The sequence below is a fragment of the Entelurus aequoreus genome, linkage group LG15 (genome assembly GCF_033978785.1).
Source record: "Entelurus aequoreus isolate RoL-2023_Sb linkage group LG15, RoL_Eaeq_v1.1, whole genome shotgun sequence".
Lineage (NCBI taxonomy): Eukaryota > Metazoa > Chordata > Actinopteri > Syngnathiformes > Syngnathidae > Entelurus > Entelurus aequoreus.
The window spans coordinates 46,440,505-46,465,791 of record NC_084745.1 but is presented as its reverse complement, the minus strand read 5'-3'; the positions used below and the strand labels follow the sequence as shown (position 1 = coordinate 46,465,791).

At 37.6% G+C, this 25,287-nt stretch overlaps 1 protein-coding gene across 2 annotated transcripts in view; it reads left to right on the top strand.

Annotated features, from left to right (window-relative positions):
• Positions 1-25,287, top strand: part of rnf32 (ring finger protein 32) — a 282,695-nt gene that overhangs the window by 37,315 nt on the left and 220,093 nt on the right. The window contains exons 1-2 of one of the 2 annotated variants that reach the window (XM_062021647.1): positions 4,416-4,782; positions 14,346-14,485. In XM_062021647.1, the coding sequence (XP_061877631.1) occupies positions 14,471-14,485 (15 nt within the window). In that variant the 5' untranslated portion in view covers positions 4,416-4,782; positions 14,346-14,470. Of the gene's footprint in view, positions 1-4,415; positions 4,783-14,345; positions 14,486-25,287 lie in introns of those variants that run through there. The other variant, XM_062021648.1, reaches the window with a different exon arrangement.

The following is a 25,287-nucleotide window of genomic DNA, read 5'->3' as shown; positions in this document are numbered from 1 at the left end:
ATTGATTGATTGATTGAGACGTTTATTAGTAGATTGCACAGTACAGTACATATTCCGTACAATCGACCACTAAATGGTAACACCCGAATACGTTTTTCAACTTGTTTAAGTCGGGGTCCACGTTAATCAATTCATGGTAAATTCATGGTAGATACGTGTAGACTGCAATATGACTCAAGTAAACAACACCAACATTTTATATGTTCCATTGAAATGATCGAACATTACACACGGCGCTCAAAAATCTATCAAAATGTTTTAGTACGACTTTGGTAAGCTATGAAGCCGCACCGCTTGATGGATTGTACTGTGCTTCAACATAGGAGTATTATTATGGTGTGTGTATAAGGTAAGACATATTATCTGGTGTTTTGTTTCGCAATATTACGCAAAAGCAACTTTTCTTACCTTGTGGTACCTGCTGATCTGTATTTGGGATCTGCATAAGTCTTGAAAAATTGCACGCGTCCGCCTTTGTAGTTCCTGCCGACACCGTAGTCGATAAGCTACTTTTTTACGGTACATGAATTGTTTTGAAATGAAAATTTATTCTGAATCGAATCGTCACCAAAGGAATCAAAATCAAATTGAATCGCTAGTCGTTGTAAGATTCACATCACTGAGATTTACCATTTTCTTCTCTCCTTTTTACTGGTGAAGTGCAATCACTCAATTAGTCCCTCCCCTTCCACGTAGCCCAGATGGCGGCTATTGCTTGGATTTGACTGAGGTCACGGCCCACTAAACATGCGCAGTGATCAAGCTAACTCTGTTCTCAATGGCTACCAGCCGCCATTTAGCCCTTTTCGAAGAAAAAATGCCCTATGCTCGTGTTGTTTTCGGCTGTACGAATCGTTCAAATCGCGAAAAAGGATAAACGTTTCTCGAGAGGTAATCAAAAAGTGCGAGGTTTTACTGAACGATGACGAGAAAAGCGTGCAGCTCACACTCCAGTCCAAGGGAGCACAGTCCTTCCTTGTGGTCTACATAACATGTAATGGTGGTTCTTTGGTCAAAATGTTGCATAGATGATGTTTTACAGATAATCTTCAAGCCGCTTTCTGACAGTCGCTTCAGGATGCGCCGTTTTGTGGGCGGTCTTATTTACGTGGCTCACCTTCGGCAGCGTCTTCTCCCCGTCACCTTTGTTGTAGCGGTGTAGCGTGCAAGGACGGGAGTGGAAGAAGTGTCAAAAGATGGAGCTAACTGTTTTAATGACATTCAGACTTTACTTCAATCAATAACGGAGCAGCATCTCCTCATCCGTGGCTAACTAGTGCAACATCAACACCGGAAATGTGTCCCGTGAAAAACCGTCCGACCGGAACTCTCTAATAACTAATGTTCCTTGGGTGAATAATGTAAACTCACTACACCGGTATGTTTTAGCGCTTTGATAGCTAGTCTACTGACAGATATAAGTAAGAACTTGAAACTACTTTATATTAGAAATGGCAACAACGGAAGATGAATGCCACATAAGAAGGTAGAGAAAAAGAAGAAGCTTATACCTACGGTGTCGGCAGGGACTACAATTGCGGACGCGCGCACATTTTCAGGACTTATGCAGATCCCAAATACACATCAGCAGGTACCAGAAGGTAAGAAAAGTTGCTTTTGCATAATATTGTGAAACAAAAGGCCAGATAATATGTCTGCTAATAGATGCCATTTTGCGGTCCTTATACCATACTTGCCAACCTTGAGATCTCCGAATTCGGGAGATTGGGGGGGGGGGGGGGTATATATTTTCAAGTATTTCTTATATATATATATATATATATATATATATATATATATATATATATATATATACACACACTACCGTTCAAAAGTTTGGGGTCACCCAAACAATTTTGTGGAATAGCCTTCATTTCTAAGAACAAGAATAGACTGTCGAGTTTCAGATGAAAGTTCTCTTTTTCTGGCCATTTTGAGCGTTTAATTGACCCCACAAATGTGATGCTCCAGAAACTCAATCTGCTCAAAGGAAGGTCAGTTTAGTAGCTTCTGTAACGAGCTAAACTGTTTTCAGATGTGTGAACATGATTGCACAAGGGTTTTCTAATCATCAATTAGCCTTCTGAGCCAATGAGCAAACACATTGTACCATTAGAACACTGGAGTGATAGTTGCTGGAAATGGGCCTCTATACACCTATGTAGATATTGCACCAAAAACCAGACATTTGCAGCTAGAACAGTCATTTACCACATTAGCAATGTATAGAGTGTATTTCTTTAAAGTTAAGACTAGTTTAAAGTTATCTTCATTGAAAAGTACAGTGCTTTTCCTTCAAAAATAAGGACATTTCAATGTGACCCCAAACTTTTGAACGGTAGTGTATATAATCCGTTCATGAGTTCAATGGAGAAGTGTAACCTACAAAATGTGCAGGCAGCATACCCCTTCCCCTTCCAGCTGTTCCGGATGAACTGAAATTATTTTTTCCCAATCATTTTGGAACTTGCAAGCGTACTTCTTCTTCTTACTCGTCGTCGCCATGACTGTCTCTTCCTCGTTCTTCTGCTTCGTCTCTGTTATGTTTTTGGACATTACTACTTGCCGTAGTTTTGAAGCAATGCATGATGGGAATCCGGATGTTGTGTGTCAGTGTATTAACGTGCTGGCTGGAATAAACACACGCTGGGAAATAGCTCCGTGCCTGCCTACTTTATGGGTTATAGATAACGGAGACATATATAATAGTCTCCTTTTCAGGTGAGCGAGGATGCTAAAGGCAGTGCCTTTAAGGCACGCCCCCAATATTGTTGTCCGGGTGGAAATCGGGAGAAGTTCGGGAGAATGGTTGCCCCGGGAGATTTTCGGGAGGGGAACTGAAATTTGTGAGTCTCCCGGGAAAACCGGGAGGGTTGGCAAGTATGCCTTATACATGCACCGTAATAATACTCGTATGTTTAATGCGCCGACAATCCATCAAGCGGTGCGGCTTCATAGCTTACCGATGTCGTACTAAAAACATTTTGATAGATTTTTGAGTGCCGTGTGTAATGTTCGAAATTCTCAATGGAACATTGAAAGTTTTGGTGTTGTTTACTGCCATCATATTGCAGTCTACACGTATCTCTTATGTGTGACTGCCATCTACTGGTCACACTTATCATTACACACCATGTACCAAATAAAATTGCTTCGAGGTCCGTAAGCACAACCAGAACTATGCCGTACATTAGGCGCACCGGGTTATAAGGCGTACCGTCGATTTTTGAAAAAATTAAAGGATTTTAAGTGCGCCTTATCGTCCGAAAAATACGGTATTTGTATTTCTTAAAGACATTTTCCCCACGAGTGTTTGGAAAAGCACCAACTCGGCGAGCCTAAATAAAAGCATGCAAATGTGTGCAAAATCTAAAAGAGTGAAGCTTTTACCAAAGGCAGCGATCACAAATTAAGCTTTTAGCAAATACACAAAACCTTTTTTTTAAAAAAACACTTTTAAATTAAAGTATTATAACTAGGGATGTCCGATATTATCGGCCGATAAATGCTGTAAAATGTAATATCGTAAATTATCGGTATCGGTTTCAAAAAGTTAAATTTATGACTTTTTAATCCCCGTTGTGTACACGGACGCAGGGAGAAGTACAGAACGCCAATAAACCTTAAAGGCACTTCCAGCCACATAATATCTACGGCTTTTCACACACACACAAGTGAATGCAAGACATACTTGGTCAACAGCCATACAGGTCACACTGAGGGTGCCGTATAAACAACTTTAACACTGTTACAAATATGCGCCACACTGTGAAACCCACACCAAACAAGAATGACAAACACATTTCGGGAGGACATCCGCACCGTAACACAACATAAACACAACAGAACAAATACCCAGAACCCCTTGCAGCACTAACTCTTCCGGGACGCTACAATATACACCCCCCGCTACCCCCTACCACCTCAACCCAAATACCAAGTCCTCTCTCAGGGAGAGCATGTCCCAAATTCCAAGCTGCTGTTTTGAGGCATGTTAAAAAAAAATAATGCACTTTGTGACTTCAATAATAAATATGGCAGTTTTTTCCATAACTTGAGTTGATTTATTTTGGAAAACCTTGTTACATTGTTTAATGCATCCAGCGGGGCATCACAACAAAATTAGGCATAATAATGTGTTAATCCCACGACTGTATATATCGGTATCGGTTGATATTTGAATCGGTAATTAAGAGTTGGGCAATATTGGAATAACGGATATCGGCAAAAAAGCCATTATCGGACATCTCTAATTATAACCGACCCACTAGCGAGTTTTGAGTTGTTTGTTTAGATCTGTAGTGACATGGATGCCTTGCTGTGCGTGTGTGCGTGTGTGTGTGTGTGAGTCGGCACACATCCACTTTGTTTGATATCGGTTCTCTAAAGCTCACTTGAAGAAGCTGCTCCAAACGAGCTCCGTGCGTGTGAACAGTAGAGCTGTGCTGTTGTGTTTTTGTATAACTAACACTAAATAATGTTCAATATTCGGAATTATTTGAAGTCCCGTGACGTTCTGCGCGTTCCAAACCCCCAGTGGAAGACAAAAGGCGGACCTCCTTCTTGCTATGCTAACAGAGGTTAGCTTAGCTTAGCTACGAGCTAATTACCTGTCAGCAGCCATTGCCAGATACTTTGCTACATAAAGAAGAATGAATAGAATATAAGAACGACGGGTTAAGTGTCTCTTAAAATTCTCGGTAACATTGTTTTTTGTTTTTTTTACCACCGTGACATCATCATCATCATCATCCCCACCTGCAGCTAATTAGCGTCATCAACGTGAGTACCGTTTTTTTTTACGTAACAATTGAGTTGAAAATGTATTTAAGAAGATATCCACCACTAAAACAAATACCCCAATGTAAATCATAATTATCAGATCAAAAGTCCATCCATCCATCCATTTTCTACCGCTCGTCCCTTCATAATGATGAAATAAAATATCGAAATTATGAGATTAAAAAAAAAAAATCGTAATTATGAGATAAAAACTCCTAATTATGACATAAAAAGTCGAAGGTATGACATAAAAACCTCATAATTGTAAAATAAAAAGTCACAATTATGAGATAAAAGGTCAAAACTGCGGGATAAGGAAGTCGAAATTATGACATATAAAGTCATAATTATGAGATAAAGTCATAATTATGAGATGGAAGTCGCAATTATCGGATAAAAAGTCATAATTATGAGATCAAAAATCCATCCATCCATCCATTTTCTACTGCTTGTCCCTGCATAATAATGAAATAAAATATAGAAATGATGAGATAAAAAAAAAAAAAATCGTAATTTTGAGATAAAAGTCTTAATTATGACATAAAAAGTCGACGGTATGACATAAAAACCTCATAATTGTAAAATACAAAGTCATAATTATGAGATAAAAGGTCAAAACTGTGGGATAAGGAAGTCGAAATTAGGACATTAAAAGTCATAATTATGAGATAAAGTCATAATTATGAGATGGAAGTCGAAATTATCGGATAAAAAGTCATAATTATGAGATCAAAAGTACATCCATCCATTCATTTTCTACCGCTTGTCCCTTCATAATGATGAAATAAAATATCGAAATTATGAGATTAAAAAAAATAACATCGTAATTATGAGATAAAAGTCCTAATTATGACATAAAAAGTCGAAGGTATGACATAAAAACCTCATAATTGTAAAATAAAAAGTCACAATTAAGAGATAAAAGGTCAAAACTGTGGGATAAGGAAGTGAAAATTATTACATAAAAAGTCATAATTATGAGATAAAGTCATAATTATGAGATGGAAGTCGAATTTATCGGATAAAAAGTCATAATTATCAGATCAAAAGTACATCCATTAATTCATTTTCTACCGCTTGTCCCTTCATAACGATGAAATAAAATATCAAAATTATGAGATAAAAAAAAATAAAAATCATAATTATGAGATAAAAACTCCTAATTATGACTTAAAAAGTGGAAAGTATTACATAAAAACCTCTTAATTGTAAAACAAAAAGTCACAATTATGAGATAAAAGGTCAAAACTGTGGGATAAGGAAGTCGAAATTATGACATAAAAAGTCATAATTATGAGATAAAGTCATAATTATGAGATGGGAGTCGAAATTATCAGATAAAAAGTCATAATTATTAGATCAAAAGTCCATCCATCCATCCATTTTCTACCGCTTGTCCCTTCATAATTATGCAATAAAATATCAAAATTATGAGATAAAAAAAATAATTCGTAGTTACGAGATAAAAGCTCCTAATTATGACATAAAAAGTCATAGGTATGACATAAAAACCTCATAATTGTAAAATAAAAAGTCACAATTATGAGATAAAAGGTCAAAACTGGGATAAGGAAGTCGAAATTATGAGATAAAAAGTCATAATTATTAGACAAAGTCATAATTAAGAGATGGAAGTTGAAATTGTCACATAAAAAGTCATAATTATGAGATCAAAAGTCCATCCATCCATCCATTTTCTACCGCTTATCCCTTCATAATTATGAAATAAAATATCGAAATTATGAGATAAAAAAAAAAAATCGTAATTATGAGATAAAAGCTCCTAATTATGACATAAAAAGTCATAGGTATGACATAAAAACCTCATAATTGTAAAATAAAGTCACAATTATGAGATAAAAGGTCAAAACTGTGGGATAAGGAAGTCGAAATTATGACATAAAAAGTCATAATTATTAGATAAAGTCATAATTATGAGATGGAAGTCGAAATTGTCACATAAAAAGTCATAATTATGAGATCAAAATTTCATCCATCCATCTATTTCCTACCGCTTGTCCCTTCATAATTATGTAATAAAATATCGAAATTATGAGATAAAAAAAATAAAATAATCGTAATTATGAGATAAATTCCTAATTATGACATAAGAAATCGAAGGTATGACATAAAAACCTCATAATTGTAAAATAAAAAGTCACAATTATGAGATAAAAGGTCAAAACTGGGATAAGGAAGTCAAAATTATGACATAAAAAGTCATAATTATGAGATAAAGTCATAATTATGAGATACAAGTCTAAATTATCAGATAAAAAGTCCTAATTACGAGATCAAAAGTCCATGCATCCATCCATTTTCTACCGCTTGTCCCTGCATAATTATAAAATAAAATATCGAAATTTTGAGATTAAAAAAAAAAAATCGTAATTATGAGATAAAAGCTCCTAATTATGACATAAAAAGTCGAAGGTATGACATAAAAACCTCATAATTGTAAAATAAATAGTCACAATTATGAGATAAAAGCTCAAAACTGTGGGATAAGGAAGTCGAAATTAGGACATAAAAAGTCATAATTATGAGATAAAGTCATAAATATGAGATGGAAATCGAAATTATCGGATAAAAAGTCATAATTATGAGATCAAAAGTCCATCCATGCATCCATTTTCTACCTCTTGTCCCTTCATAATTATGAAATATAATATCGAAATTATGATATAAAAAAAAAAATCGTAATTATGAGATAAAAGTCCTAATTATGACATAAAAAGTCGAAGGTATGACTTAAAAACCTCCATAATTGTAAAACAAAAAGTCACAATTATGAGATAAAAGGTCAAAACTGTGGGATAAGGAAGTCGAAATTATGACATAAAAAGTCATAATTATGAGATAATGTCATAATTATGAGATGGAAGTCGAAATTATCGGATAAAAAGTCATAAATATGAGATCAAAAGTTCATCCATTCATCCATTTTCTACCGCTTGTCTCTTCATAAGTATGAAATAAAATATCGAAATTATGAGATAAAAAAAACAATCGTGATTATGAGATAAAAGCTCCTAATTATGACATTAAAAGTCAAAGATATGACATAAAAACCTCATAATTGTAAAATAAAAAAGTCGAAATTATCGGGTAAAAAAGTCATAATTATGAGATCAAAAGTCCATCCATCCATCAATTTTCTTACGCTTGTCCCTTCAAAATGATGAAATAAAATATCGAAATTATGAGATAAAAAAAACAATCGTAATTATAAGATAAAAGTCCTAATTATGACATAAAAAGACGAATGTATGACATAAAAACCTCATAATTGTAAAATAAAAAGTCATAATTATAAGATAAAAGGTCAAAACTATGGGATAAGGAAATCGAATTTATAACATAATTATGAGATAAAGTCATAATTATGAGATGGAAGTCGAAATTATCGGATAAAAAGTCAGAATTATGAGATAAAAAGTCGAAATTATGAAATAAGAAAATTATAATAATGAAATACAAGGTCAACATTATGAAATTATTGCAAATAACGTTTAAATTAATCCTGAATAAACGGGCAATCCATGTCTGAACAGGAGATCTCATGCCAAAAAGCTGCTACTGTGACTGTTTATTTCATAATTAGGACTTTTTACCTCCGTAATTATGAGTTTTTATGTATTAATTTTGACTTTATCTCATAATTTCCACTTTCTTATCTCATCATTTTGACTTTTCATCTCACAGTCATGACTTTTTGTCTCATTATGATTTACCATTGGGATTATTTTTTTGTGGCGGAGAACATGCAGTGCAGGCCAAAAGTTTGGACACTCCTTCTCATTTTAATGCATTTTCTTTATTTTCATGACTATTTACATTGTAGATTGTCACTGAAGGCATCAAAACTATGAATGAACACATGTGGAGTTATGTACTTAAATAACTGAAAACATGTTTTATATTCTAGTTTCTTCAAAATAGCCACCCTTTGATCTGATTACTTTTTCGCACACTCTTGGCATTGTCTCGAAAAAAAGAAAACGTTGTGATGCGTTTTTTTAAATAATGCACCCACGAATGCTTAAATGTCATTATAAATGTGCCTGTTACTACATTAGATATATACTGTACTTACATCATGTATCTAAACCCTCAATGGCGGTGTTTGGATGCTTTTTTTAAGGGCTTTTTAGGCGGAATTAAACGGCTACCATGGGCTGATCATAGATTAATTTAATTAAAAATGGCAGGAGTTTTTCAATAATCAGTAATGTGTGCACATAAGGCTTGTTTCTTTTTGAGGAAGTTAGATAGCTTTGTTGTTGTTTGCTTTTATTGCTGCCATTTTTACTGTCCTTTGTTTTCATAAAAATGATACATTGTTTTTGTCAGCACTGGGCCTGTCCTTGTTTTTAAATGGACAAAAGTTTAATAGTTATTTTTGTTTTTGTAACAGCCTAATGAGCAGCACAGTTACAGTATAAATACACATTTATGAAATTAATTAGTCGTCTTTGTTAGTTAGCACATGCCAAAACTGAATTTAAAAGGAGATGGGTAAATTAGAGCCCCTGAATACGCTTTGTAATCTGATTAGTAGGGATGATGTTTGATAAGAAATTATCGAGTTCGAGTCTATTATCGAATTCTCTTATCGAACCGATTCCTTATCGATTCTCTTATCGAGTCCAGATAGGTTGTTGTATATGGAAAAAAATACAGACTATTTGGTTTAACAAAAGCTCACTTTTATTATATAAGAAAACAATTTAATCTAATAAATAAATAAATATTGACTGTTGTTACCCAAAGTATATTAAGTGGAATTTTTCAGAAAAACATATATATACAGTAACACAAAAACAACCTGTCTCTGTGATCACTATAGGTGTATAAATAATAATATAGTGTTAAATAAAATCAGTCCCTTGGGCACAAAACTGGAAATAATACAACTCTCCAAAAAGTGCCCTTCTGCTGCTATTTGACATAACTGTTTGTTATGATGCTTTGACATTTTTGCACTTTATTTCTTTATTGAAAGAAAATTCTATGAAGAGAAAAGTTGTTTGCAAATGTGGTTACAATGCTAAAAAATGAAAAGTTAAAGCTAAAAAAAGAAATACACTTTATTGAGTTAACATTATTTCTTTATAGGGGGAAATATGTTATGAGCTAGGGAATACAACAACTACACTACCCATCATGCAACGGGAGTGACGAGCATGCGCGGTAGCCCCGAAGTGTTGTTGCATGTCGTCACCCGTGAAAGTAAACGTCAAGAACTCAGCCAACACGCCTCGTCTGCATTATTTATAATTAGACAGACAACACATATACAGTGTGATTTTGTTTTGTTTACAAGGAAAGAAAAACAAAAGTTAAAAAAGGGAGATGTGTTGTATATATATGTATGTGCTGCGGTTGCTTTAAGAACGTTGCGACAACTGCCGTAAAGGAGGTGCGTTGCTAGCCTGGTTGCTACGTTTCCGGTGGGTCGTAAAAGTGTTGGTCATGTGTTTGTACCCTGCTCAAATCTCTCTGTTAAGTTATTCATTGGATTATACCTTTTGTTTTGAACTTTATTACACCTTGGAGCGCTTTTTCCCGTCCATTTTTTTCCTGCTTTCGCTATCTGCGCCTAGTGACTGATTTCTTGTGATGTCACACGGAGCATTTCTGGTCTGGACGGGATTCGTTCCGAGGGATTCGAATAAAGAACCAACTCTTTTCTTTACTATCGTGGTCTCGTTAACGGGTACCGGTTCTCAAAAAGGGATTCGAGTCGGAGGACTCTGTTCTTTTCTTATCGAACAACCGGGAAAACCGGTTTCGAGTATCATCCCTACTGATTAGTGGACTAATCATCAATATAATCGCTGAGTTATCCACTATGAAAATAGTTATTAGTTGCAGCCCTAACAATAACCAAAACGGTACATGAAATCAGGGGAAACATGTTGGCAAAAATGTTAGTCCAGGACAGTGTTCGTAATACCGTAATTAAAGTTAAAAGTTAAAGTACCAATGATTGTCACACACACACTAGGTGTGGTGAAATTTGTCCTCTGCATTTGACCCATCCCCTTGTTCATCCCCTGGGAGGTGAAGGGAGCAGTGGGCAGCAGCGGTGCCGCGCCCGGGAATAATTTTTGGTGATTTAACCCCCAATTCCAACCCTTGATGCTGAGTGCTAAGCAGGGAGGTAATGGGTCCCTTTTTTTTATAGTCTTTGGTATGACTCGACGGGGTTTGAACTACCAACCTACCGATCTCAGGGCGGACACTCTAACCACTAGGGAACTGAGTAGGTATAATAACGGCATTAGTAACGCCGTTACTTTTACTAGTAACGAGTAATCTAATTAATTACTTTTAGGTCCGTTACAAAGCTGTTGGCAATAGCCTGATGTAACGTGGAACGCTACTTTTGATGTGGTTCAACAACAAGACGGCGTTATAAGCGCAGCAAGTTCAATGCAGGAAATATATTTTTACTCGTGAAAGCAAAAAGCAGCACCTCACTAAAATGGACTTGATATCAAATACAAGGAGGCCCCATCACACTGTGACACAGCAGACAACATATGCACACAATGGGAATAATCATGAGCAACAAATCAATGATTGAATTGACAAACTGGCCATCCAAACAATACCCCGTTTGTTGACAAGAAGATACGACAGCCAATCGAAGCCCATTCAGTCTTTATATTAAGCAGATGTACACAATCCAGTGAAAAGATTCAAAAGAGTTGACGTCAGAGCCAACAAACTCTTGCTGCTAACTGCTAAAGCCTCCAAACACAGCTCCGTTGGAAATTCTCGATGACATCACACATCACTAGGCAACAGGCCCCGCCTTTTAAAAGCACACAAATGCACACTGTTCTCTCATATAAAATGTCTCTCAACTGCATATGCAAGATATTTGAAGTTTTTTTTTAAAGTACCGTATTTTTCGGACTATAAGTCGCATTTTTTTTCATAGTTTGGCGACTTATACTCAGGAGCGACTTATGTGTGAAATTATTAACACATTACCGTAAAATATCAAATAATATTATTTAGCTCATTCACGTAAGAGACTAGACGTATAAGATTTCATGGGATTTAGCGATTAGGAGTGACAGATTGTTTGGTAAACGTATAGCATGTTCTATATGTTATAGTTATTTGAATGACTCTTACCATAATATGTTACGTTAACATACCAGGCACGTTCTCAGTTGCTTATTTATGCTCATATAACGTACACTTATCCAGCCTGTTGTTCACTATTCTTTATTTATTTTAAATTGCCTTTCAAACGTCTATTCTTGGTGTTGGCTTTTATCAAATACATTTCCCCCAAAAATGCGACTTATACTCCAGTGCGACTTATATATGTTTTTTTCCTTCTTTATTATGCATTTTCGGCCGGTGCGACTTATACTCCGGAAAATACGGTAATACATGAATTACTTTCCCTAGTAATTAATTACATTTATTAAAGAGAAATTTTGTTCATAATGTAATCACTTTTTTGGTAAAGTAATGACTATCCAGCCATCCATTTTCTACCGCTTGTCCCTTTCGGGGTCGCGGGGGGAGCTGTAGCCCAGTGTTTTTCAACCACTGTGTCACGGCACACTGTGTGCCGTGAGATACAGTCTGGTGTGCCGTGGGAGATTATCTGGTTTCACCTATTTGAGTTAACAATATTTTTTGCAAACCAGTAATTACAGTCTGCAAACAATGTGTTTTTGTTGAGTGTGGGTGCTGTCTAGAGCTCGGCAGAGTAACCGTGTAATACTCTTCCATATCAGTAGGTTGCAGCCGGTTGCTAATAGCTTTGTAGATGTCGGAAACAGCGGGAGGCAGGGTGCAGGTAAAAAGGTGTCTGATGCTTAAACCAAAAATAAACAAAAGGTGAGTGCCCCTAAGAAAAGGCATTGAAGCTTAAGGATGGCTATGCAGAACGAAACTAAAACTCAACTGGATTCAAAGTAAACAAAAACAGAATGCTGGACGACAGCAAAGACTTACTGTGGAGCAAGTAGGGCATCCACAATGTACATCTGAACATGACATGACAATCAACAATGTCCCCGCAAAGAAGGATAAAAACTGAAACATTTTTGATTGCTAAAACAAAGTAGATGCGGGAAATATCGCTCAAAGGAAGACATGAAACTGCTACAGGAAAATACCAACAAAAGAGAAAAAGCCACCAAAATAGGAGCGTAGGACACAAACTAAAACACTACACACAAGAAAACAGCAAAAAAGTCCAAATAAGTCACGGCGTGATGTGACAGGTGGTGACAGTACACCTACTTTGAGACAAGAGCTAAAGTGATGCATGCTTGGTTATGCTTTAAAGTCATATCCAAATATTGCCAGAACGACTTTTTACTGTCATCTGAGTTTTGTTTTTTAATGATTTCTGCTGGTGGTGTGCCTCCGGATTTTTTCAAAGCAAAAAATGTGCCTTGGCTCAAAAAAGGTTAAAAACACTGCTGTAGCCTATCTCACTATAACTAGTTACTTTTTAAAACACTGTTCCTGAATCCTACAAAAAGTATGTCATACAAAAAGTATGTCATACAAAAACCGACTTACTTGTTTTGGAAGAATTGATTTAATTTTTTTCAAGGTACAACTAAAAGTTGGGTCTTCCTTGGTATTGTGGAAGTCATGTCTTGTCACAAAATAGTTGCGAGCGGGTTCTCAAGTGTTGTTTCCCACGCTGGTGTTGCTTGTGGCGGTGACGCAGCAAAAGTTAGGCTGCTTTCCACCAAACAATTGCGGAGGGATTGAGGCCGTTACACAATTAAGGTCACATGTGACGGCTAATCTGCCGTTACGTTTCAAGATGGCCGACAAGACATTTGGATTTGTTGACGCGACTATACGACTGTAGTCGGGATAACCGCACGTTAAAGCCTCGTCATGTCAGAATGTTTAGCAACATTGTCAGACGGATTAGCGGGAACAAATCACTGCATGAACACATCAGCCTTTTCTTTCAGCCTTCCTTTTTTCTGAACATTTATGAAGAACCATAATGAAGTATGAAAGAGTGTCACGACTGAGGCGGCGCTGCTCCGCGGAGTTTCGCAATAGTTACAATGTGTGTAAAGTTATTTTATTTGCTCTCTCCAGCCGCTCCCAATACTTAAACATTAAACGTGCAGGCTAGACAGCCACAGCCACTTTGAACTGTTGGAGGGGGGGGTGCGAACTATGTGTGTGTGTGTGTGTGTCAGGTGAGTCAGTGCAGGTTGCCATGGACGACACCTGAATGCAATATGACTTCCTTCAGTGTGTCACTGAGGAAATAAAAGTATGATATTTGTAGAAACAGATTAAAAAAAGAACATCTAGGAGAGTCTTGCTAAGTAAAAAAGAGCTTCCAACCATTTTTAGGCAGAACTGTGCCAACATGTTGACGTAAGGCCAGTGGAAGTTTTAAAAGAATGCAAAAAAGTGCGACTTTAACTCTTTTATAAGCTTTAAAGACCCCCATGAAAAGGTCCAAAATGTCTTTATGGCTGCTTTTTATGAAGCCGCCGAACATGTCATGGCTGCTTTTATGATTTGTTTGGCTGACGCTGCAGGCCGTGGCCTTCAGGAGCTTCTGTGGACCACACGTGGACGCCCCCACCGGGGAAAGGAACCTCCTGGAGATTTCGGAGGGAGACAATGACGGTCGGACGACACACTGTGAAGAGGTAGGAAGACTATGATCAGCAATGAGGTAAGGAAACATCTTGACAGCAGGGAGACATTTGTGTCCGGCATCCTTCATCCCATCACGACACATGAAGCTCTTCATAAGATAAAATGCCAATTAATATTTACCGCATTTTTCGGAGTATAAGTCGCTCCGGAGTATAAGTCGCACCGGCGAAAATGCATAATAAAGAAGGAAAAAAACATATAGACAGTAAGTCGCACTGGAGTATAAGTCGCATTTTGGGGGAAATCTATTTGATAAAACCCAACACCAAGAATAGACATTTGAAAGGCAATTTAAAATAAATAAAGAATAGTGAACAACAGGCTGAATAAGTGTACGTTATATGAGGCATAAACAACCAACTGAGAACGTGCCTGGTATGTTAACGTAACATATTATCTTCTCTATCTTTGTTGTTGTTGTTTTTATCCAATTTGATTTTATTGTTTTGACTTTGTACGGTGTCCTTGAGTGCCCAGAAAGACGCCTTTATAACTAAAATGTATTATTTTTATTATTATTATATTATGGTAAGAGTCATTCAAATAACTATAACATATAGAACATGCTATACGTTTACCAAACAATCTGTCACTCCTAATCGCTAAATCCCATGAAATCTTATACGTCTAGTCTCTTATGTGAATGAGCTAAATAATATTATTTGAAATTTTACGGTAATGTGTTAATAATTTCACACATAAGTCGCTCCTGAGTATAAGTCGCATCCTCGGGCCAAACTATGAAAAAAACTGCGACTTATAGTCCGAAAAATACGGTTTATTATTTCCTTCTTCCCAAAAAAACAACAATGATAAAGTCAATAGTGCAGAGTGCCTAAACGGTCAGGAACTTGTTTTGCATTGTTGGCGTGACCCCGAGCACGCAGAAAAAGGAGACGGCATGCAGGAACAATGATAATTTAATAAGTGCAAACGAGAACTAAGAATGTAAACAAAAAGATCTATTAGTCGAGGTAGCAACAAACCACAATGATCCAGCTCTGTCCGGAGGAAACAGGGCTCTGTCTCTGATTGCCAATCAGGGACAGGTGAGGGAGGCAGCGCTCGGACCAAAGGTGAAGCAGGAAATGGAAGCACACAGGAAGTAAAACCAAGGAAACGAGAGCTGGAAGGGAAATAACACAAAGCACAAGAAAACAATAAGCGCAAGTCCAAACTGTCTTGAAACGACTTAATTCCTGAGTTTGTAAACAATACCAAAAACAATTTTGCGAGCATAAAAAATATCGATGTTATGATCAGCTGCCAGAATCATGGTCTGTTTAAGTTTTTCGAGTCACTTGTGTTTTCTGTTAGTTTTAGACTCCTTTAGTTCCTGTTTATGCACTTCTGAGTTTGTTACCATGGCTACGTATTATTTTCACCTGCCTCTTGTGTTCGGGACGCGCACCTGTTTGTAATCAAGAGACATTATTTAAGCCTGCCTTTGCCAGTCAGTCGGTTTTCTGGCTTCTTTGTTTGCTTTACGCAACTGCTACGTTCAATGTTTTCTAGTTCCCTGTGCGTGTCTTACGCTGAGTCCCATCTTAGTGTTTTCCTTGTGAGCTATTCCGCTAGCTTTCCTTGTGTTAGGCATGCTTCGTTTGGTTTGTTCCTGTCTTCGTTTTATGATTTATGAGAATAAATCATGTTCATACCTGCAAGTCCTGTCCGGAGTCGTCCGTTTGCATCCCGGGAGAACAAACCTCGCAGCACCATGCGACCCGGTCGTAACAATCGATCTAATCATTGTACAGTATCATATACAGATACTATACTTGGTATGGTTACTGTTGATATTTGTATCGATCTGCTGACCTCTGTTTACATTGAAGAGCTCCAACTTAGCTAACATTTTTGGTATCCTCCTCCGGAGTGTAGTGCAGCATGTTTTGCTGGTCTTGGTCCTCCGCTGATAATGTTACTTGTGAGATATGTTTTTTATTTGCCGCCGTGGAGGTGAGGATTAGTGATTCAGAAGCTAAACTGTGGAGGGCCGTCAGCCGCTAACGAGGAAGCTACATTGTGTTGAGGACGCCTTCATTCGCTCTTCGCTGTCAAATATGCAGGACACTGCTAGAAAGTGTCTGCATTGTCACAATATAACAACATTATTACAATTTCTATCATCTGCCAAATTCATATCATTTATATCGGATATTAGGTGGTGTCAAACTCATTTTAGCTCAGGGGCCGCATGGAGGAAAATCTTTGCACACGCGGGTCGGACTATCAAAATCATGGCATTAAAACAAAACAATTTCAGATTGTTTTCTTTGACTTACTTTGGCCACAAATACAGCAAACACATTCTGAAAATATTACAATAAAAATATAGAAAAAAATAGCGGCAGCGGTTAGATCCATGAAGGAAAGAAGAAAGTGAATGACTGTTTATACCTGAATACATTTACATATGCATAAAAATGTGTTCTTTTTTTTTTGTGATGAATTTAGTAATGTTTATGACAACCTTTTTCCAAAACACAACATAGGATGTGAGATATAACAGGATAATGCATACATTTATCATTTGTTTTCAAAACGGTTACAAAAAAGTGGGAACCCAAAAATGTACTGTGGGACCCCATTTTTATGACTTGATGGGACCCCATTTTGAAAATTCCTAGCGCCAACACTGATGGAGTATTGGTGCGTGCAAAACAGCAACAGGCGGCTGTGGCCTGCGGGCCGGTTCTAATACTAATCAAATATCATCCCGGGGGCTATAGATCATTCATTCGCTGGCCGGACATGGCACCTACACTACCGTTCAAAAGTTTGGGGTCACATTGAAATGTCCTTATTTTTTAAGGAAAAGCACTGTACTTTTCAATGAAGATAACTTTGAACTAGTCTTAACTTTAAAGAAATACACTCTATACATTGCTAATGTGGTAAATGACTATTCTAGCTGCAAATGTCTGGTTTTTGGTGCAATATCTACATAGGTGTATAGAGGCCCATTTCCAGCAACTATCACTCCAGTGTTCTAATGGTACAATGTGTTTGCTCATTGGCTCAGAAGACTAATTGATGATTAGAAAACCCTTGTGCAATCATGTTCACACATCTGAAAACAGTTTAGCTCGTTACAGAAGCTACAAAACTGACCTTCCTTTGAGCAGATCGAGTTTCTGGAGCATCACATTTGTGGGGTCAATTCAACGCTCAAAATGGCCAAAAAAAGAGAACTTTCATCTGAAACTCGACAGTCTATTCTTGTTCTTAGAAATGAAGGCTATTCCACAAAATTGTTTGGGTGACCCCAAACTTTTGAACGGTAGTGTATGTATTAGCACAACCCTACTTGACGATTTTCCCCAAATTTTGCCCTAGTTTTACCGTCTCGGTGATATTGTGGTCAAACATTGCATGGAATCGTGTACCCAAACAAAGAATCTCACACTTTGGTGACTCTGTCGATGTTCTTTTTTTTTTTTACTTTGACAAAGAGGGGGAGAAACATAAATGAATTCAAGAAGGAACTGAAGTTCAAAGGTGGTGTCCGTGTGGCTCTCCCCTCCCCTCCTCCCTCTCCGCTCATCGCCGTCCTCGCCAACACGGTCTTCAATAAATATAATTGTAATGTTAAATGTTAATTTGTCCCATCAGTTATATTGTTTTTGGTTGATATTCATGGGTGTCTAGAACGGACTATTTTATAGAATTATTTCTGATGGGAACAAAAAGTTTTGGTTGCTGACAAAAAGCTGCACTCCACAGACGTGTGGACATTGTGTAGTTGTGTAGCTCTGTACAGTAACAGATTCAGATGAATGTAGCCCCGCCTCCCGCAGGTGGGAAACTCCTCGTGCTTTATCTTTACTGCCTCGGAGCAGCGAGGAGCCTGGAAATGTTTTTCCCCGACATCACAGGAGGAGGATCACAGCAGCGCAGGTGTTTGACCTGCAAACCTCCTCGCTTCTCATTGGATAAAACGCTGCTCGCGCTCTGCCTGCACATCAAAACAGCAACCGTGCTTTAATTGATGTTTATGCTCTTCGTAAAGAGCATCGGCCCTTCCCTAAGTCAGGGTCAAAGGTCTTTTTTTTTTTTTTACCGCTTCATGCCGGCCGGCGGACATTCTTGTCTCGTCATTTGACGAGCTGGACTTTTGGAAGGACTGTGAGTCTTCTCTGCTAGAAAAGTGACAGGCGGGTGTGTAAAAAGTCACCGACTTGCTAGTCAACGAGCACACACACACACACACACGTGTTGAATGCACCGCGGGTGTTGGCGTCCCCATGGGGAGGAATGTTGTGTTTGTCATGACAATGAAAGCTCACGTTTGTTCCTAATGATGAATTAAAACTAACACATGTCTATGTGTGTGTGTGTGTGTGTGTGTGTGTGTGTGTGTGTGTGTGTGTGTGTGTGTGTGTGTGTGTGTGTGTGTTATGGCAATGCTTACTTAGTGGGGACATCGCTCTGTTTACACAGTCACCTTTAGGGGACCGCTGACGGTATGGGGACAAAAAAACAGGTCCCCTGAAGGGAAACCTTTTTAAAGGCCTACTGAAAGCCACTACTACCGACCACGCAGTCTGATAGTTTATATATCAATGATGAAATCTTAACATTGCAACACATGCCAATACGGCCCGGTTAACTTATAAAGTGCAATTTTAAATTTCCCGGGAAATATCCGGCTGAAAACGTCTCGGTATGATGACGTTTGCGTGTGACGTCCTGGATTGAACTGAAGTATTGGGACACCATTGTGTCCCAATACAAACAGCGTCTGTTTTCATCTCAAAATTCCACAGTATTCTGGACATCTGTGTTGGTGAATCTTTTGCAATTTGTTTAATGAACAATGGAGACAGCAAAGAAGAAAGCTGTAGGTGGGATCGGTGTATTAGCGACTGGCTGCAGCAACACAACCAGGAGGACTTTGAGTCGGATAGCAGAAGCGCTATCCGACGCTAGCCGCCGACCGCACCGATGATCGGGTGAAGTCCTTCGTCGCGCCGTCGATCGCTGGAACGCAGGTGAGCACGGGTCGTGATGAGCAGATGAGGGCTGGCGTAGGTGGAGAGCTAATGTTTTTAGCATAGCTCTGTCAAAGTCCAGTAGCTAAGTTAGCTTCAATGGCGTCGTTAGCAACAGCATTGCTAGGCTTCGCCGGGCTGGACAGCATTAACCGTGTGGTTACAATTCCTGGGTTTGGTTCGGTGTCTCCTGATAGTAGAAGTAATAGTAGTATTGTTGATATTCTGTCTATCCTTCCAGTCAGGGGCATGTTTCTTCTGTTTCTATCCGCAGATAAGCACGATGCTATCACGTTAGCTCCGAAGCTAAAGTGCTTCACCGATGTATTGTCGTGGAGATGAAAGTCACTGTGAATGTCCATTTCGCGTTATCGACTCTCATTTTCAAGAGGATATAGTATCCGAGGTGGTTTAAAATACAAATCCGTGATCCACAATAGAAAAAGGAGAAAGTGTGGAATCCAATGAGCCCTTGTACCTAAGATAAGGTCAGAGCGAAAAAAGATACACCCTGGCGTCCTCCACTGCACTCTAGTCCTTCACTCTCACTTACCTCATCCACGAATCTTTCATCCTCGCTCAAATTAATGGGGTAATCGTCGCTTTCTCAGTCCGAATCGCTCTCCCTGCTGGTGTAAACAACGTGCAGATGTGAGGAGCTCTTCAACCTGTGACGTCACGCTACTTCCGGTACAGGCAAGGCTTTTTTATCAGCGACCAAAAGTTGCGAACTTTATCGTCGATGTTCTCTACTAAATCCTTTCAGCAAAAATATGGCAATATCGCAAAATGATCAAGTATGACACATAGAATGGACCTGCTATCCCTGTTTAAATAAGAACATTTCATTTCAGTAGGCCTTTAAATGATAGTCAGATCCATTCTGAAGATGCCTAAGTGCAGGATTTGCTTTAACATTTAAGTGGTGAAACTTCCTATGAGAGGACAGCTGTAGTGCTGTATTCTGAGGATAATGTCACATTTAATTAAAACTTTTTTTTTTTTTAATGGTCCTCAGTAGTCACGTACAAATGTGTGTGAATTATACAAAATTATTTAAATTTGGTCCCCAGGAACCATTTAAACTATTTTTCCCCAGTAAGAACGTTCAGCACATTACTTCATCAATCCAGAGATTTAAAGACGTGTATGAGCTAACTGGGCAGTGGCCATTTCACCCAATTTTTTTTATGCCTCCACATCCTGTAGAAAGGGTGGTCCCCACAAGTGATGATCAAAAACTTGCTCCCCATTCCAAATCAAATCAAATCAACTTTATTTATAAAGCACATTTAAAATTTACCACAGGGGTAACCAAAGTGCTGTACAATGGGCAGGTTAAAAGATAATACGAGAACCGAGCAAACACAACACAACACAAACAGAGGACGATAAAAAATAAATAAATAAAATAAATAGAACATAAAAACATATGATAACCTGTGTGTGTGTGTGTGTGTGGCGGGGTACACCCTGGACAAGTCGCCACCTCATCGCAGGGCCAACGCAGATAGACAGACAACATTCACACTCACATTCACACACTAGGGCCAATTTTAGTGTTGCCAATCAACCTATCCCCAGGTGCATGTCTTTGGAGGTGGGAGGGGCCTATCCCAGGTGCATGTCTTTGGAGGTGGGAGGAAGCTGGAGTACCCGGAGGGAACCCACGCAGTCACGGGGAGAACATGCAAACTCCACACAGAAAGATCCCGAGCCCGGGATTGAACTCAGGACTACTCAGGACCTTCGTATTGTGAGGCACATGCACTAACCCCTGTGCCACCATGCTGCCACTCTGTGCAATAATTTACCATATTTTCCGGACCTTAGGGCCCACCGGATTATAAGGCGCATTGCCGATGAATGGTCTTATTTCAATATTTTTTTCATATATAAGGCGCACCGGATTATAGGGCGCATTAAAGGAGTCATCCATCCATCCATCCATCCATTTTCTACCGCTTGTCCCGTTCGGGGTCGCGGGGGGTGCTGGAGCCTATCTCAGCTGCATTCGGGCGGAAGGCGGGGTACACCCTGGACAAGTCGCCACCTCATCACAGGGCCAACACAGATTCACACATTCACACACTCGGGCCAATTTAGTGTTGCCAATCAACCTATCCCCAGGTGCATGTTTTTGGAGGTGGGAGGAAGCCGGAGTACCCGGAGGGAACCCACGCAGTCACGGGGAGAACATGCAAACTCCACAATGTTAAAAAAAATAATGCACTTTGTGACTTCAATAATAAATATGGCAGTGCCATGTTGGCATTTTTTTCCATAACTTGTGTTGATTTATTTTGGAAAACCTTGTTACATTGTTCAATGCATCCAGCGGGGCATCACAACAAAATTAGGCATAATAATGTGTTAATTCCACGACTGTATATATCGGTATTGGTTGATATCGGAATCGGTAATTAAGAGTTGGACAATATCGGATATCGGCAAAAAAGCCATTATCGGACATCTCTAGTAGTAAGACATTGTGTTGGGACGGCATGATAAGGCATTAGTTGTAAGCTAGCTACAGCAAGAGATAAGCTAATTTTTGCTTTAGCAGCTGAATGGTTTTTGAGTTTGAACTGCACAACACAATGCGATAGGACACCAATCTGTACTGACTGGAAAACATGAACAATCATATTACAGTATCTGTAAAGTATTAGCCCACATTTCATGTTTTGTTTGTACACAGCTAGCCGGACAGTGTATGTACTGTAGTTGTAATAACACGCATGACGTGCTGCGTGTATCATGATCAATTATTTAGTAACTCACTCGATGGACAGTTGTCCGTTTGGTCCAGCTGGCCGGGGAAGTTTTTTCAAGTTGACTTTGGGTAACCACGGCAGATATGTCCGACCCTCTAGTCAGGTCGACCTCACTCTCTCGGCTTCTGTCTGCTCCAACGTTTCAGCTTCTCTTGGTGCTCGCTTCTCTAACCAGTAGTTCATTGTTCGTATATTCGGCTTCAAAAAGATAAAGTTGCGAATCCTCATTTGTCCAAAAAAAGTAGTTTTGTTGTCTGTTACCAAGTCTGCCATGATTAGAACACACTTGCGTTTGTTTTCTGGAAGTAGGACACACATTTGTTGCCGTAAGCAATGGGAACGAAAATAAATATGCGGAGGAAATAAGTTCCGGTAATGCAAAAATGTACCATAATACGGTAAATATTGAACATGTTACATATTGTAATGAATGTGTCTGTTACTACATTATATATACCGTATTTTTCGGACTATAAGTCACAGTTTTTTTCATAGTTTGGCCGGGGGTGCGACTTATACTCAGGAGCGACTTATGTGTGAAATTATTAACACATTACCGTAAAATATCCAATAATATTATTTAGCTCATTCACGTAAGAGACTAGACGTATAAGATTTCATGGGATTTAGCGATTAGGAGTGACAGATTGTTTGGTAAACGTATAGCATGTTCTATATGTTATAGTTATTTGAATGACTCTTACCATAATATGTTACGTTAACATACCAGGCACGTTCTCAGTTGGTTATTTATGCCTTATATAACGTACACTTATTCAGCCTGTTGTTCACTATTCTTTATTTATTTGAAATTGCCTTTCCAATGTCTATTCTTGCTGTTGGGTTTTATCAAATAAATTTCCCCCAAAAATGCGACTTATACTCCAGTGCGACTTATATATGTTTTTTTCCTTCTTTATTATGCATTTTCGGCCGGTGCGACTTATACTCCGGAGCGACTTATACTCCGAAAAATACAGTATACTTGCAGTGTGTATATAAACGTTGATGGAGGGTTTTGAAGTTGTTTTAGAGGGCTTTGAAGGCTACAACGGCGACTCCCATTAGTCGCATTTTGCTAACATTTTTTTTAATCATCTTTGGGATCCAAAAAAAAAAATATGTGTGTGTTCTTGTCTCTCATGATTGTTAATGATAGGCAAAAAAAAATGCAGTTCCCCTTTAAGTGCTACAGTACAATATTTCAAACAACCGCTTAGCCATTAAAACAGATAAAAGTACTAAGACTTAATCACTATCAGTACAGCATAAGAAACACAAAACATGCATAATAGTCAGTTGTCTAACAGTGTGTCTATTTATTTTAGTTATTAGAAAAAAAAACTTGGTCAAAAGATTGCAGTGTGTGTATGAGTACTTTTTTGAGCAAAAATACTGCTGATATTGATATTACATTTTCATAATTAGCTGCTAGCTGCTTGTGAGCCGGGGTACTAAAAATAAATACAGTGTCAGCCAGAGGATATCAGCGTTTGTGATCGACGTTAGAATGCCATAATCGTAGCGATCAAATACTTTTCACAAAAATCAATCAATACTGATAGATAGCAAATGGATTGATACATCCATAATTATACATTTTTTATTTTATTATCATTATAATTGATACGTTGACAGCGCCACATCTCATTTCAAAGTACAAAGGCATTTTCGAGCATTAAAATGGATAAATTAACTAAACATTTATATATATATATATATATATACAGTATATATATATATATATATATATATATATATGTATATATATATATATATATATATATATATATATATATATATATATATAAAATATTATATTCTATTTTAATATTATCTTTATATTATATTTATGTACACATATGTATAGGCTTTTTTTCCCCGAATTTTGGTCTGTACGAAAACAAGTCTTCATTAGTACACTACTACTAGTACTCACTTGTACTACTGCATTGATCAGGTCCGCTCGACTCAGGACTATATACAAAAGGGACAAGCGGTAGAAAATGGATGGATGGATGGATATATATATATATATATATATATATATATATATATATATATATATATATATATATATATATATATATATATATATATATATATATATATATATATATATATATATATATATATATATATATATATATATATACACTACCGTTCAAAAGTTTGGGGTCACATTGAAATGTCCTTATTTTTGAAGGAAAAGCACTGTACTTTTCAATGAAGATAACTTTAAACTAGTCTTAACTTTAAAGAAATACACTCTATACATTGCTAATGTGGTAAATGACTATTCTAGCTGCAAATGTCTGGTTTTTGGTGCAATATCTACATAGGTGTATAGAGGCCCATTTCCAGCAACTATCACTCCAGTGTTCTAATGGTACAATGTGTTTGCTCATTGGCTCAGAAGGCTAATTGATGATTAGAAAACCCTTGTGCAATCATGTTCACACATCTGAAAACAGTTTAGCTCGTTACAGAAGCTACAAAACTGACCTGAACTTTCATCTGAAACTCGACAGTCTATTCTTGTTCTTAGAAATGAAGGCTATTCCACAAAATTGTTTGGGTGACCCCAAACTTTTGAACGGTAGTGTATATAAATATGTATTTATGTATGTATGTATGTACAGTATATATATATATATATATATATATATATATATATATATATATATATATATATATATATATATACACACACACAAACATAGTATCAATATTGTGGGATAAATAAAAAGTCTATCCAAACCAATCAGGTCATGTTGTTCAGTATCGTGGCCTCTGATTGGCTCAACCTTACACAGCATTACTATATTGGATTGAAGGAGTTTAAAGTTGACTAGGTGAGTGGTATTTCATTGCTGGAAGGCTCTCAAAACGATAACATAAATACATTTAGAAGGTCGTTAACAGGATTTCTATGCTCTTACTGTGAAAACATTTGACATATAATAAATATTAAAGGTCTGGCCCGTAAAGAATCAACAGCGATAAACAAGGATACTGTAAAGTAAATCCAAAAATACCAACATTTT